The sequence below is a fragment of the Myotis myotis genome, unplaced genomic scaffold (genome assembly GCF_014108235.1).
Source record: "Myotis myotis isolate mMyoMyo1 unplaced genomic scaffold, mMyoMyo1.p scaffold_m19_p_1, whole genome shotgun sequence".
NCBI lineage: Eukaryota > Metazoa > Chordata > Mammalia > Chiroptera > Vespertilionidae > Myotis > Myotis myotis.
This window is the reverse complement of record NW_023416313.1, coordinates 44,244,982-44,258,310: the sequence shown is the minus strand read 5'-3', so window position 1 is coordinate 44,258,310 and position 13,329 is coordinate 44,244,982. Positions and strand designations below refer to the sequence as shown.

The 13,329-nt window shown below is 34.2% G+C and overlaps 1 protein-coding gene across 1 annotated transcript in view; it reads left to right on the top strand.

Annotated features, from left to right (window-relative positions):
- The window catches only part of LOC118669568 (sulfotransferase 1 family member D1), a 34,115-nt gene extending 20,786 nt beyond the window's left edge, over positions 1-13,329 (top strand). The window contains exons 5-9 of the mRNA XM_036335584.1: positions 146-243; positions 3,037-3,163; positions 6,870-6,964; positions 10,162-10,342; positions 12,655-13,329. Coding sequence (XP_036191477.1) covers positions 146-243; positions 3,037-3,163; positions 6,870-6,964; positions 10,162-10,342; positions 12,655-12,767 — 614 coding nt within the window. The 3' untranslated portion in view covers positions 12,768-13,329. The remainder of the gene's footprint in view (positions 1-145; positions 244-3,036; positions 3,164-6,869; positions 6,965-10,161; positions 10,343-12,654) is intronic.

Here is a 13,329-nt window from a genome sequence, read left to right as displayed (position 1 = left end):
AGATTTTAGATTTATATGAGGTCATTTAGCCATATAATCATTTCAAGCCATATAATGGGGTTAAAGTTTACAAAGTCTTAGATTATATTGTAATTGACCTTTATGATTCCACATTTATAATGTAATTTAACTTTTATGCTTATAGGCATTGAAGATTTGAAAAAAATGCAGTCTCCTCGATTAGTGAAAACACACTTGCCTGTTCAACTTCTTCCTTCTTCATTTTGGAAGAATAACTGCAAGGTAGCAAAATTTAAATAAAAAGATTCTTATTTGTGTTGTAATTTCTTTTACTAATTATGTAGGAATTAAGATGAGTTTTCAACCCCTGGGTAAATCATTGTAAAAAAATAATAATGTGGTCCATATATTAAAGATCAAAATATACCAATGGATTTCACTGCTATAGCTAAGGGATTTCTAATACTCAGTGCCCAAGCCATAAGATTCTCTCAGGTTTCCCTTCTCTAAGATACCTTTCTGTCTAAATCCTTTCACTGTCCACTTGTAAACAATAGATATTTAAATACCCCAGAACTGCTTATTCATGAATTCAGTGTCATTGCAATTTATAAACATCTATACTAATAAAAAAGTAATATGCAAATTAGACCAGGAGACCTTCTGTACATCCTTCCAGACAAAGCCATGGTGGTGGGGCTGAGGCAGAGGCAGTTAGTGGCAATCAGCCTGACGGGTGGGGGGGGGGCAGTTGGGGGTAAGCAGGCTGGCGGGGGGGGGGGCCAGTTTGGGGCGAGCAGGCCAGCAGAGGGGCAGCTGGGGGTCTTCCCTTGGATTTTTAGAATAGTTTGAGAAGGATAGATGTCAAATTTTCGTTGGTTAAAATTCACCTGTGAAGCCATCCAGTCCAGGAACTTGTTTTTTGGGAGGTTGTTTTTTTTTTAATTATTATTATTACTGCTTCAATTTCCTTATTTGTAATCAGTCTATTCATATTTTCTGATTCTTCCTGATTCAGTTTTGGAAGATTATATGTTTCTAGGAATTAATCTATTTTGTTCAGATTGTCCACTTGGTTGGCTTACAGTTGTGTGTAATATTTTCTTGCAATCCTTTGTATTTCTATGTCATTTGTTACTTCTTTTATTTCTGATTTTATTTATTTGGGTCCTCTTTCTCTTTTTTGTTTTTGTTTTTGGATGTGTCTGATTAGAGGTTTGTCAATCTTGTTCATCTTTTCAAAGAACCAGCTCTTGCTTCCATGGATGATTTGTACTTTTTTTTAGACTCTATTTTGTTTATTTCTTCTCTGATCTTTATTATTTCCTTTCTTCTACTCATTTTGGAATTTGTTTTTTGTTTTTTTCTACTTTATTTAAATGTAAAATTAGATTGTTTATTTGAGATGTTTCTTGTTTCAAATATGCCTGTATCTCTATGAATTTCCCTTCCAGGACTGCTTTAGCTGTGCTTCATATGTTTTAGGTTGGGTTTTCATTTTTATATGTTTCAAGGAATGTTTTCATTTTTCTTTAATTGAATTTTTAACCCATTAAGTGCTTGGTAACATGTTATTTAGCCTCCATTGCTTTGTGTGTTTTCAGTTTTTTTCTTGTGGTTGATTTCTAGTTTCATACTGCTATGGTCAGAAAAGATGCTTGATACGATTTCAGTCTTCTTAAATTTACTGAGACTTATTGTGTGCCCTAATATGTGGTCTATCTTGTAAAATGTTCTATGAATATCCTGTAATTCTGATGCTTTGGGGTGATATGCTTTGCAGATATCAATTAAATTCATCTGGTCTCGTGTGCCATCTAAGGCTGCTGCTCCTTGATTTTCTGTCTGGAAGACTTATGCATTGATGTCAGTGGGGTATTAAAATCCCCCACTATAACTGTATTATTGTCAATCTCTCCCTTAGTCCATCAAAATATGCTTTATATATTTAGGTGCTCCTATGTTGGGTTTATAAATGTGTACAATGGTTATATCCTCTTGTTAGATTGATTCCTTTATCATTATGCAGTGTCTTTCCTTGTGTCTTTATAGCCTTTGTTTTAAAGACCATTTTGTCAGATAAATGTATTACTACTCCATTACATTACCTTTTGCATGAAATATCTTTTTCTATCCCTTTAGTTTTAGTCTGTGTGTTTCTTTATTATGAGGTGGATCCTTTGTAGACAACATATATGTAGATCCTGTTTTCTTATCCATTCAGCTACCGGCCAGGGGTGGGCAAACTTTTTGACTCGAGGGCCACAATGGGTTCTTAAACTGGACTGGAGGGCCGGAACAAAAGCATGGATGGAGTGTTTGTGTGAACTAATATAAATTCAAAGTAAACATCATTACATAAAAGGGTACGGTCTTTTTTTTTTTTTTAGTTTTATTCATTTCAAACGGGCAGGATCTGGCCCTTGGGCCGTAGTTTGCCCACGGCTGAACCCTGTGTCTTTTCATTAGAACATTTAAGCCATTTGCATTTAAAGTGATTATTATAGGTATGTATCTACTGCCATTTTATTCTTTATAGTTATGTTCCTCTGTTTTTCTTTTGTTTGTCTTATTCTTCTCCTACTACTACAATTCATTCTCCTTCCTCTTCATTATAATCATTATAAACAGGGGTAGAGTGAATAATGTTTCATCTTTATTGACTGAATTTACCCAAAAGTATTTTATTTTTAATGAAAAATATGACATTTTTTCAAGTCTAAAAATTGCTGTTTTTTTATTAGCTTTTCTAAGTGATGTTACAGAAAAATATTCTAAATATTAGAATAATATTAATTTTTGTTAATTTAATATTTAATTATTATTTCACTTGGTATTCCATATTTCAAGAGATGTCTTTTCAAAGGCTGAAGAGAACCCTGAGGTGTGAGAGATGAGAAGACTTTGTGTTAAAATAATTAGGATTTAATCAATATTCTATGTCAGGATATATCTACACACACTCAGATCGGGAAATGAGGAAAAGAAAAATAGGCATTCTGTCAAGGTAATCAAAAGTTTACACATTTTTAAAGAATATAAAAAAAAATTATGATTTATCTTCTCTTTCCACAGATGGTCTATGTGGCACGGAATGCTAAAGATGTGGCTGTGTCCTATTATTATTTCTACCAAATGGCAAAATTGCACCCAGAGCCTGGTACCTGGGAGGAGTTTCTGGGTAAATTCATGACTGGGAAGGGTGAGTCCACTTCTTACTTTAATCATGGATTTTATAATGAAAAGTCTTTATTTTTGCAAGGCTATATAAAGTTCAGATATAAATTTTGTATTTATTATAAACCTAATATGCCCTCAGCACTCTACTAATGCATCAGGGAGACAATAGAAGAAAAAGAATACATTGCCATCTCTTCCCTGTAAGGACTTTTGGAAAATATATGACACACAGGTTTTTAAGCCCTTGCTCTCATTGTTTCATTAGTACTTGGTGACTACTGCCTTGTTGTATGTCATTGTATTGTTTTGATTTTATACATATTTCTTGGACTCTCTTTTTTAAATTCAAATTTGACTGTTTTTTTTTTTTAAGTCTGCATGAAGAAAAAATCAACAAAAAATAGAAATAACAAACTGTACAAATGCATATTTAACACATGAAATACAAAAAAACTAAATTTCTTAATGTATACAGAGCTTTTGTAAATTGATAAAATCAAACTCCTAGTTTTAAACTCCTATTAAAAACTGACCAATAATCCAATTAAATGGAACATAGAAATGGAAATAGAAATAGCTTTAAACATATGAAACCATATTTATAAGAAGAGAAATGTAAATTAAAATGATGAGATGCCATTCATATTTCACCTATCAGACTGACAAAGATAAACACATTGTGTTGATGGGAGTGTGGGGAGCCAAGCCATCTCACGGATTGTTGGTGAGATGATAAACTGATACAAACTATATGGACACCAAGTTGGCAATAAAGGAAAGCTTGTAAAGTTGTTTTGTTTTCTTTATTGATTTAAGGTATTACATATGTGTCCTTATCACCCCATTGCCCCCCCACTTATACCCTCATCCCCCTGTTGTCTGTGTCCATTGGTTAGGCTTATATGCATGCATACAAGTCCTTTGGTTGATCTCTCCCCTTACCCCGACCCTCCCCTACCTTCCCTCTGAGGTTTGACGGTCTGATTGATGCTTCTCTGTCTCTGGATCTATTTTTCTTCATCTTTGTGGCAGCCTTAGCAAATGAATGGACTCTCTTTTCTTAACCATTTCTTCAGTTTAATTCTATAAACTAAAAATTATTGAATGCAGATTTTAACTTCAAGGTTCTTCTTTTCTATCTTTGTATTTTCTCTTTCAGGAAAGCATACTTATACCCATGGTAGTAACTCTACTTTAATTTTCATATAAACATTTTCCAAGTCTCTTTTCAAAGCAAATACATCTCAATGACATCTTGCAAATTTTTTTTTTTTTTTTTTTTACTCTTGCCATTGTTTGGACTATTCTGTTTTCATAGAATGTCTACTCATTCTTACTATCAATGCCCAACTCTTCTTAGAACTAGATACACTCTACTTCCACCACAGATCTTTCTTTATCTCTCCATCCCTATGCTTTTCTCTTCCTTTTTCCCTCTGCTATGAACATCTGTACCACTTATTGTCTGTATTATTACCTGCCATCTTGCTCTTCTAGTTTTAATTTTATTTACCAAAGGCTGTATTCATTTGCTAAGGCTGCCACAAAGTACCACAGACTGAGTGGCTTAAACAACAAAACTTCATATTCCCACAGTTTTGGAAGCTAAAATTCAGGATCAAGGTATGTATCCTCATGATGGTTCCTTCTGAGGCCCTTTTCGTGGTCTTGTAGATGACCATCTTCTCTGTGTCTTCACATGGTCTTCTCTCTGTATATAATTATCTCCTCTTCTCTCTGGGTAATAATTATCTCCTCTTAGAAAGAGATCAGTTATATTGGATTAAGACCTGTCAGGGATGTGGAAACTTTCCCATTTCCCTCTTAGTTCTTCTGGCGGGCAGAATGAACATAAAGCAGGTTAAGAAAAGTTTTAATACTTGCATTATGGGGAAATCACATAAGCATGAAAATTTCAAAGACAGGAAGGCAATATGAGGTCTATATGTCATTCTGGATCAAGGAGGAGAAACCAGGGAAGTAAGGCAAAAATGTACAAGGAGATCTTTAGTAAACAAGTGTTTATAGGCCATCTTAAAACAATGAGACACATGAAGGATTTTGAGGAAATGGGCTTTGCCAAGCTCCTCCTTGCACCATACTTTATTCAAATTAAACTGGAATATCCCATGATGATATCTTCCCTTCCTGGAGCATGTCCACTCTCTTAAATTCTTTTAGTCAATGAAGGGGAAGGCCAAAGTTTCTTCCTGAGCCTCTGAGCCTTGATTATTTTTAGCTTGAAATATGTAATCTGCATGCCAGAATGGCACATTTTGGTGAGACCGATTTTGATCCACATCTTAATGAGCTCATTTTAACTTTACCTCTGTAAAGACACCATTTTCAAATATAGTCACACTAGTGACCTGGTACACTGATTCATGCACATTGAAAGGAAATTAATTAGACACGCCCTGGAGCCAACCTTCTGCAGTCTCTCCCCTGAGTCTGCCGAGTGAGTGGGGTCCCTGTGGCAGGTGGGGTCCCTCGGCCTGGCCTGTGGGGATTGGGCTGAAACTGGCTCTCTGACATCCCCTGAGGGGTCCCAGAGTGCAAGAGGACACTCTGCAAAGTTGCTGTAGTACAGGGTGTGGAATGCAAATGCAAGTGTGCAGTAAACCAGATTCGGGGCCCACAGTGCCCCAGCAACAACATAACCCACAGCCGAAGGTGAAATCATGTGCCACACTAGGAATCAGGCTCCCTCCTCTGGTTTTGGGGCGCATCACCCGAGGACTGTCGCTGCCAAGTCACTGCAGTTCAGCAGCTCATGCATTGAGCATTTGCTCCCTGGTGGTCAGTGTGCATCATAGCGACCAGTTGGATGGGTGGATGGACACTTAGCATATTAGCCTTTTATATATATATAGATTCGGAGGTATTGGGCTTCAGACTTCAACACATGAATTTCAGGTTAGACACAATTCAGCCATAATACTCTGCTTTCTGGGTCCCCCAAATCTATGTCCTCACATTCAAAATGCATTCACTATATCCCGCAAACCCCAAAAGTCTTAAACTATTCCAGCATCAATTCTGAGTCTAAAATCTCATCTAAATATCATATAAATCACCCCTAGCTGCTTTTGCTCAGTGGGTAGAGCATTGGCTTGTGGACTGAAGAGTCCCGGGTTCGAATCCGGTCAGAGGCATGTACCTTGGTTGCAAAATCCTCCCTGGATAAAATTCCTAACTGTGAACTTGTGAAATCAGATAGTCTTCTTCCAAAATATAATGGTGGGACAACCATTAAGATAAACATTCCCATGTGGAAAAAATAAATAAGACAGAAAAAAAAGCTGAAATTTAGCAAAAGGCAAATTCCATTAGATTTCAATGCTTAAGAATAGTCATCTGGATTAGGGTCCGCCCTGAATGACACCATTTTAACTGAATTACTTCTTTAAAGGTCCCATGACTAAAGTCAGTCATATTCTGAACTACTGACTGATGTTTAGGACTTCAACTGAAGAACTTGGGGGAACACAGTTTGTCCCATAATAGAAGCATTTTATTCTAAGTAGATGGTAAATTTAGTGAGAGCAAGGGTGATTTGATATAGTTCCCTTATACTATCATATCTTTTTCTTGAACTAGTAAATAAGCAGTATATATTCCTTACCACTTTTGTTTTGAATTACACTTAGAGTAACATTTAACAATTTAATAATTCTTGACTTCATGTAAATAGTTTTAAGTTGCAAACATTTTATCTTTTAATGTAGTGGCTTTTGGTTCTTGGTATGACCATGTGAAAGGCTGGTGGGAGAAAAGGAAAGATTATCGTATCCTCTACCTATTCTATGAAGACATGAAAGAGGTAAGAAACAACCACAATTTCTTCTTTATTTTTTAAGGAAACCTATGCTTCACCTTTTTTTGTATCACACTTTCCTTTCCTCTTGATTTATAAATATGACTATTAACTCTGACTTGAAAAATTCATCTTTTAGGCAATCCACCTCTTTCTAACTCTACTGCTTCCTACTCTAGTTCAGGCAACTATCTTGATTTATTTGTTCTATCTCATTTTGCATCTATTATCCATTTAGAAAGAATGATCTTGAAACCTAAATAAAAACATTTCATCTTTGAAAAAGGTTTCAAATCTCTCAATGGCTTCTATCCCTATGTGAGAAATAGTCATTAATGTAATTTATGAATTTCAGAATATTTAGTTCCTGTCTATCTCCCCAATATCTTCTAGTGCCATTATTTCTTTTCTTGGTAAGTGAGCTTACCTGAAATATTTCTTCTCACTTTTTTTCAGATTAATTTCTTCTCATCCTTCATGTCTTCAATTAAATGTAACTTCTCCACAAAGTTCTTTTATGTCCACAATGTCAAATAATCTACCTCATTATTTTCTATTAAACTCTGTTTTGCTGCTATTATTCTTTAAATAGTATCCACCACCATTTGTAATTATTTTATGTATGTGTTTCTTTACTTATGTTTTGTTGTTCTCTAATGTAAGCTCCTTGAACATAGAGACCAAATTTAATTTATCTATGATTGTTTCCCCAAGTGGCAAACATATGGGAAAACAATTTAATTTCCTTATTTATTTTAGATTTTTTTCTCATCTTCTGTCTGATTATTAGCATGGAATATAGTTCACTCCCTAATTTGATAAAAAACTTATTTTGATCTGATTGTTTACACATTGCACATTCCTTTAAATTGAATGTTTCTCCAATAGCTTGTCCACAGCTCTCTTTTCTCTTTAACATGGAGCCTATGTGTCTGGGGCAGAGGGTAAATTATATAAGACATCACAAGAATGAGGATGGGCTGAGATCCCTGGAAACAATGTCTACTGACCTCCCTCCCCATATACTATCTGGTTTATCTGCTTCAATTGCTCAGAATCCAGTGCCTTGACTCAGCCTCATCTTGGTCCCTTAGATTTTACTGCATTCCTTTAGATGATTATGACTACCATTAATCTCTTATTTGGGAAATCTCTTCTACCATCTCTTGGGAAACCACCTTACCCAGCTAAGGTAACCCCCTCTGGTGGACTCCTTAGTCTAATTCTTTGACTTTTCTGAATCCTATTTAAACCATTTTTTTTTTACCTGTGACTCTGAATCATGGTGATTTATTACCCTAGTTGTGGGTCTAGAAGCAATAAGTAGTGGTTGGGGTGGATCTTGAAGAGGATAGGCATTATCTTGGGAGGAAAATTCCCAAATGAGGTCATAATCCAGTCTTCCAGCAAAGGATGTTTATCTCTTTAAATATGGGAGGAAAATCTATATCTGCTGGCAGAAAAAAGTTTGAAGTTACTCAAGGGTCCTAGAGTCCTTGCGTCATCAGATCACCCCCAAATTCTCATTACAAGCTTGAACAGTCCACACTTACCTATCACTCTTCCATTTAACCTTCACATCATGGACTTGGCACAACTGGGAATTAAACTTTCATTGTAATTCCTCCACTAGAATAATTAAGTTGTGTGTTTAATCTGCAGCAAATTTAGTTCTTTAGCTACAAGAAATAGATTATTTTAGAGCCACTACAGAAACTCTAGTTCTGTTTCCATGAATTGAGATGGGTAGCTCCAGAAAGCTAAATTTCAGATTGCCCTTATGCCTGATCTTACCAGGTCACTAAGATTATGACTCTCTGCCTCAGTTTGGTTTGTACCACCAAGGTCACCTCACCAATGAATAGCAGGTACAAACTCTTTGGCCTGAATGCCATTCTTTCATTTGTATCTAACATGTTGTCCTATGTATAGTTTGATGCACAGAAAAGGGAAATCATAATAAATACATCAAATGGTTCTTTATTCTTCATTGTTGCCTCTTTCTCCTCCCCATCTTTCTTTATGCTGGAAAATGAACAGGATTTTATTTTACTTTCACTTAATGTACTCATACTATCAAAAAATCTATGTAGGTGTGAAAGATAAAAAGAGTATCCTTTTTTTTCCACTATATAAGAACTCTCTGAGATAAGTAATCTGTTATTTTTATTGAGATAAAATTTACATATAACATAATATTAGATTCAAGTATACAACATAATGATTCAATATATGTATATATTGTGAAATTATCACCACATTAAGTCTAGTTGACATTCATCACCACACATAATTGAATTTTTTTTTGGTAATCAGAACTCTTAAAATATACTCTCTTAGCAATTTTCAAATATACAATATAATATTATTAACTATAGTTAACAATTATTCTTGGTCTTAAAGAAAACACTTTCAGCTTTTCACCACTGAGTATGTTAGGTATAGACCTGTCATATATGCCCTGTATATACGTTTCTTCTATACCCATTTTGTTGAGAGTTTTTTAATTACATCTATTGAGATGATAATATGCTTTTTATCTTTCATTTTGTTAATGTGGTACATCACTTTGATTGATTTACAGATGTTGAACCATCCTAGAACCCCAGGAAAAAATCTCACTTGATCATAGTGTATGTTCCTTTAAAAGTACTATTGAATTTTGTTTGAATATTTTGCATCTGTGCTCATCAGGGATGTTAGCATCTAATTTTCTTTTCTTGTACTGCCCTGGTCTTTGGTATCAGGGTAATGCTAGCCTTATAAAATAACTTTAGAAATGTTCCCTGCCTCTTCTGTTTTTTGAAGAGTTTAAGAAAGATTTCATTCTTATGAAAATTTTTAGTAGGTAACCTATTCTTGATATTAGCTATAAAAAAACCCTATGGGATTTTGAAAATTATATCTTATGATAATAGTAACTTGCTTTATCAACATCTTTTATTCTACAGGTTAATTCTAGTTTTTAATGTAAAAAGTTGAATTGATTAAGTCTTTTTCTTTGTACTTTTTGGAAAAAAAAAATTCTTCTAGCAGATACAACCAAGAGTAGGATATGTACTTGGGAAAGCAAAATGAAAAGTATGGATAAAATATAAAATTATTTCCTCTACCACATTGACATATAGAACATAATTTAATGTGTTTAACTACTTCATGACTAAATCTATGTAAAATAATTTGTTGTCTTTATAATTTTTTAGAATCCAAAGCGTGAAATTCAGAAGTTGATGAAATTTCTAGATAAAAACCTTCCAGAAGAAACTGTGAATAAAATCATCTATCATAGTTCTTTTGATGTAATGAAGCAGAATCCCTGTGCAAATTATACTACTGTACCATCATTTGATATGGATCATTCTGTGTCGCCCTTCATGAGAAAAGGTGAGGACATCATATACTAGTTTCTGTAGTGGTTGTTAGTCACATTAAAGAGAATATAGGTGGATTAATGAGAGCAATATTATAAGAAATGGAAAGAAATTGAGATAAAAATGTAGGAAAACTGAAAACATTTGAGAAAATAATTTATGGCAAAGAAACTCTATGATTGCTGTAATATTAGCATATAAGACAAGTCTTTAATAAGAAATGTTTACTCAAGAGCCTATGTATCAATAAGCATGAGTCTTCGTATCCATTGCTATAGCAGAAGAATGCCCTTTATTTTTCTGAGTTATCTAGATGTGTACCCATCATTCCTTAGAAATTTTGCTGTGGTAGGTAAAAAGCTTATATGATATTACACATACTAAATTAATGAGGGAAAGTATCAACTCCTTGAGGTTGCTGCTATGATTATGGTAAATTATTGCATCCTCAGAATTGAACTCAATGTATAGCTAGCATCTTGCACAAAAATAGTTCTTTAATAAATGATAAATATGAGTTGAATTGAACTGCATGTGTGTGTGTGAGAGAGAGAGAGAGAGAGAGAGAGAGAGAGAGAGAGAGAGAGAGAGAGGAGAGAGAGATTTGTTAGTTGTGTACATGTTAGTCAGCTTTGTTATAAAACAAACAACTCAAAGAATCTCAATGGCTTAAAACCACAATATTTAATTTTCACTTAATGTTGGTGGATGTTGGTCATTTGTGGCTGCTGCAGTTCTGCTCAGCACTTTTTTAGTCTGATCAGTGTTTATTGACTATCATGGGCTTCCAGTGATGGCGAACCTATGACTCACATGTCAGAGGTGACACGCGAACTCATTTTTTTTGGGTTGCTTTTTCTTTGTTAAATGACATTTAAATATATAAAATAAGTATCAAAATATAAAAGTCTTTGTTTTACTATGGTTGCAAATATTAAAAAATTTTTATATGTGACATGGCACCAGAGTGAAGTTAGGGATTTTCAAAATGCTGACACGCCGAGCTCAAAAGGTTCGCCATCACTGGCTTAGCATCTTGTGTTTTCTCTTTCTGAAGCTCAGGCTGATACAACTGCTTGTTTGTGGGATACAACCACTATCATGGTATAGAAGAACTGCAAGAGAGGTAGTGGAAACTTGTGATGTCTTTTAAAAACTTCAATTCAGATCTGGTATATATTGCACATATTCAAATTTCATTGGCCAAAGCATATCAAAAACGCAAGCCCAAAGTTAGTGAGGCAAAGATGAATCACATGACACTTGCCAATTTTCAGAGATGTAAAATCTCTTTACCATGATGGAGAGAGAGAATAATACACACCAAGACAGTTTTGGAGAGAGCCTATAAAGGGAATGTTAAAGGTAACTTTAATTATAATGTATCTTGATGTATTCTAGAGATTTTTATTTTAAAAGGTTAGGAAGAATGCCATGGGTGTCTTGCTGGAGATATCTGACTCTCAAGCATGTATGATTTTGCCTCCCAGGAGACATTTGGAAACATGTGGAGGTATTTTTGATGGTCATGAGAAGGGTATGTAACTGGCTTCTAACAGGGGCCAGGGATGCTGATAAACATCCTATAATGCATAGGGCAACCCCACATCCTCCCCAGCAAAGAATCCTCTGGCTTCAAATGTTAAGAGTGGAGATATAAATAAAATGCCACAGTTCAGAAATCCCAGGTCAGATTGAAAAATTTACTTTGACATCTTCTCTTCCATTTTTTAAATCTAAAACTCAACTTCTAGATGTGTCTCCTGTGAGATATTCTATGGAAATGACATTGTTTTTTTTATCACATATTTATTGCACATGCTGTGTCCTGTGTGTATTCTTCTTTTGAAGTTTTTTAAGTACAGTTAGTATTTTGAAGATTGAGCAACCTATAATAAAGACATATGCTTAAATACATTTAACCCTGTGATTTCCCAATCTTACTTGATCATGGAACTTTTCAAAATAAATTACATTTGACATTGGAAAAGGGGTCTTAAAAGCACTGAAACATTTTCTGTATCTTTTGTTAACAAATCTTCTGAAGTCAAAGAGAATATGTTGGATATTTTCCCAGTGGCATTTCTTGAAGCTACTTAAAAGGTTTTTTTCTTCATATAAGATACAGGGAAAATTCATGGAATTTTTGGAAAACTAAGAAGGTGTAGGAGTCTGGGAGTGGTAGCAGGAGGTAATTAATGGAGTTTTGGAGTAGATAAGACATTCTGAAGGTTTAAAAATATAAGCATGATAATTCAAATTAGAATTCATCTTAGATAAAAATTTGACAGTAATCTCAAATTTACCATATATGTTTCCTTTCAGGTATTTCAGGAGACTGGAAGAATAAGTTCACTGTAGCCCAAAATGAGAAATTTGAAGAAGATTATGAAAAGAAAATGAAAGGGTCTACATTGCAGTTTCGTTCAGAAATCTAAGAAGTACCTGCTCTTTGTCCAACTCCTTTAGCTGGCACTTAAATTAGAAAAAAAATCTCTTTAACATTTAGTGAAATAAACTTTATATGTGGTATTTCCTTATTTACTAATAATGGTGGTTTATAATAGAATATTCAAAGAATTTAAAAGTCTCCATATCAAAAATTAGTACTCTGTGATTTTTAATTGCTTCCCACAATGTTTTTACTATTCTTAATGATTAAACAATAAAATAAAGTTTTAAATCTATAAATTTACCTGGTTTATTTCTTTAAATCCAACTTCTGGGTCTTTGAACTTTCAAAGAAGATATTTAGGGGAGTCTTCAAAATAGAGTGACTAGAACAAAAATATCCCCTTAAAAGGTTTTAGTTTATCTTTGTTATATGATCAGAATGATAACTATGTATGGTAATGAATGTTAGCTAGGAACTTATTGTGATCATTTTACAATATAAACATCTGTGAATTACTTTGCTGTATACTTGAAACTAATATAATGTTTTATGTCAATTATATCTCAATTAAAACAACAAAAACAATTAAGAGTACCATTGTCAAC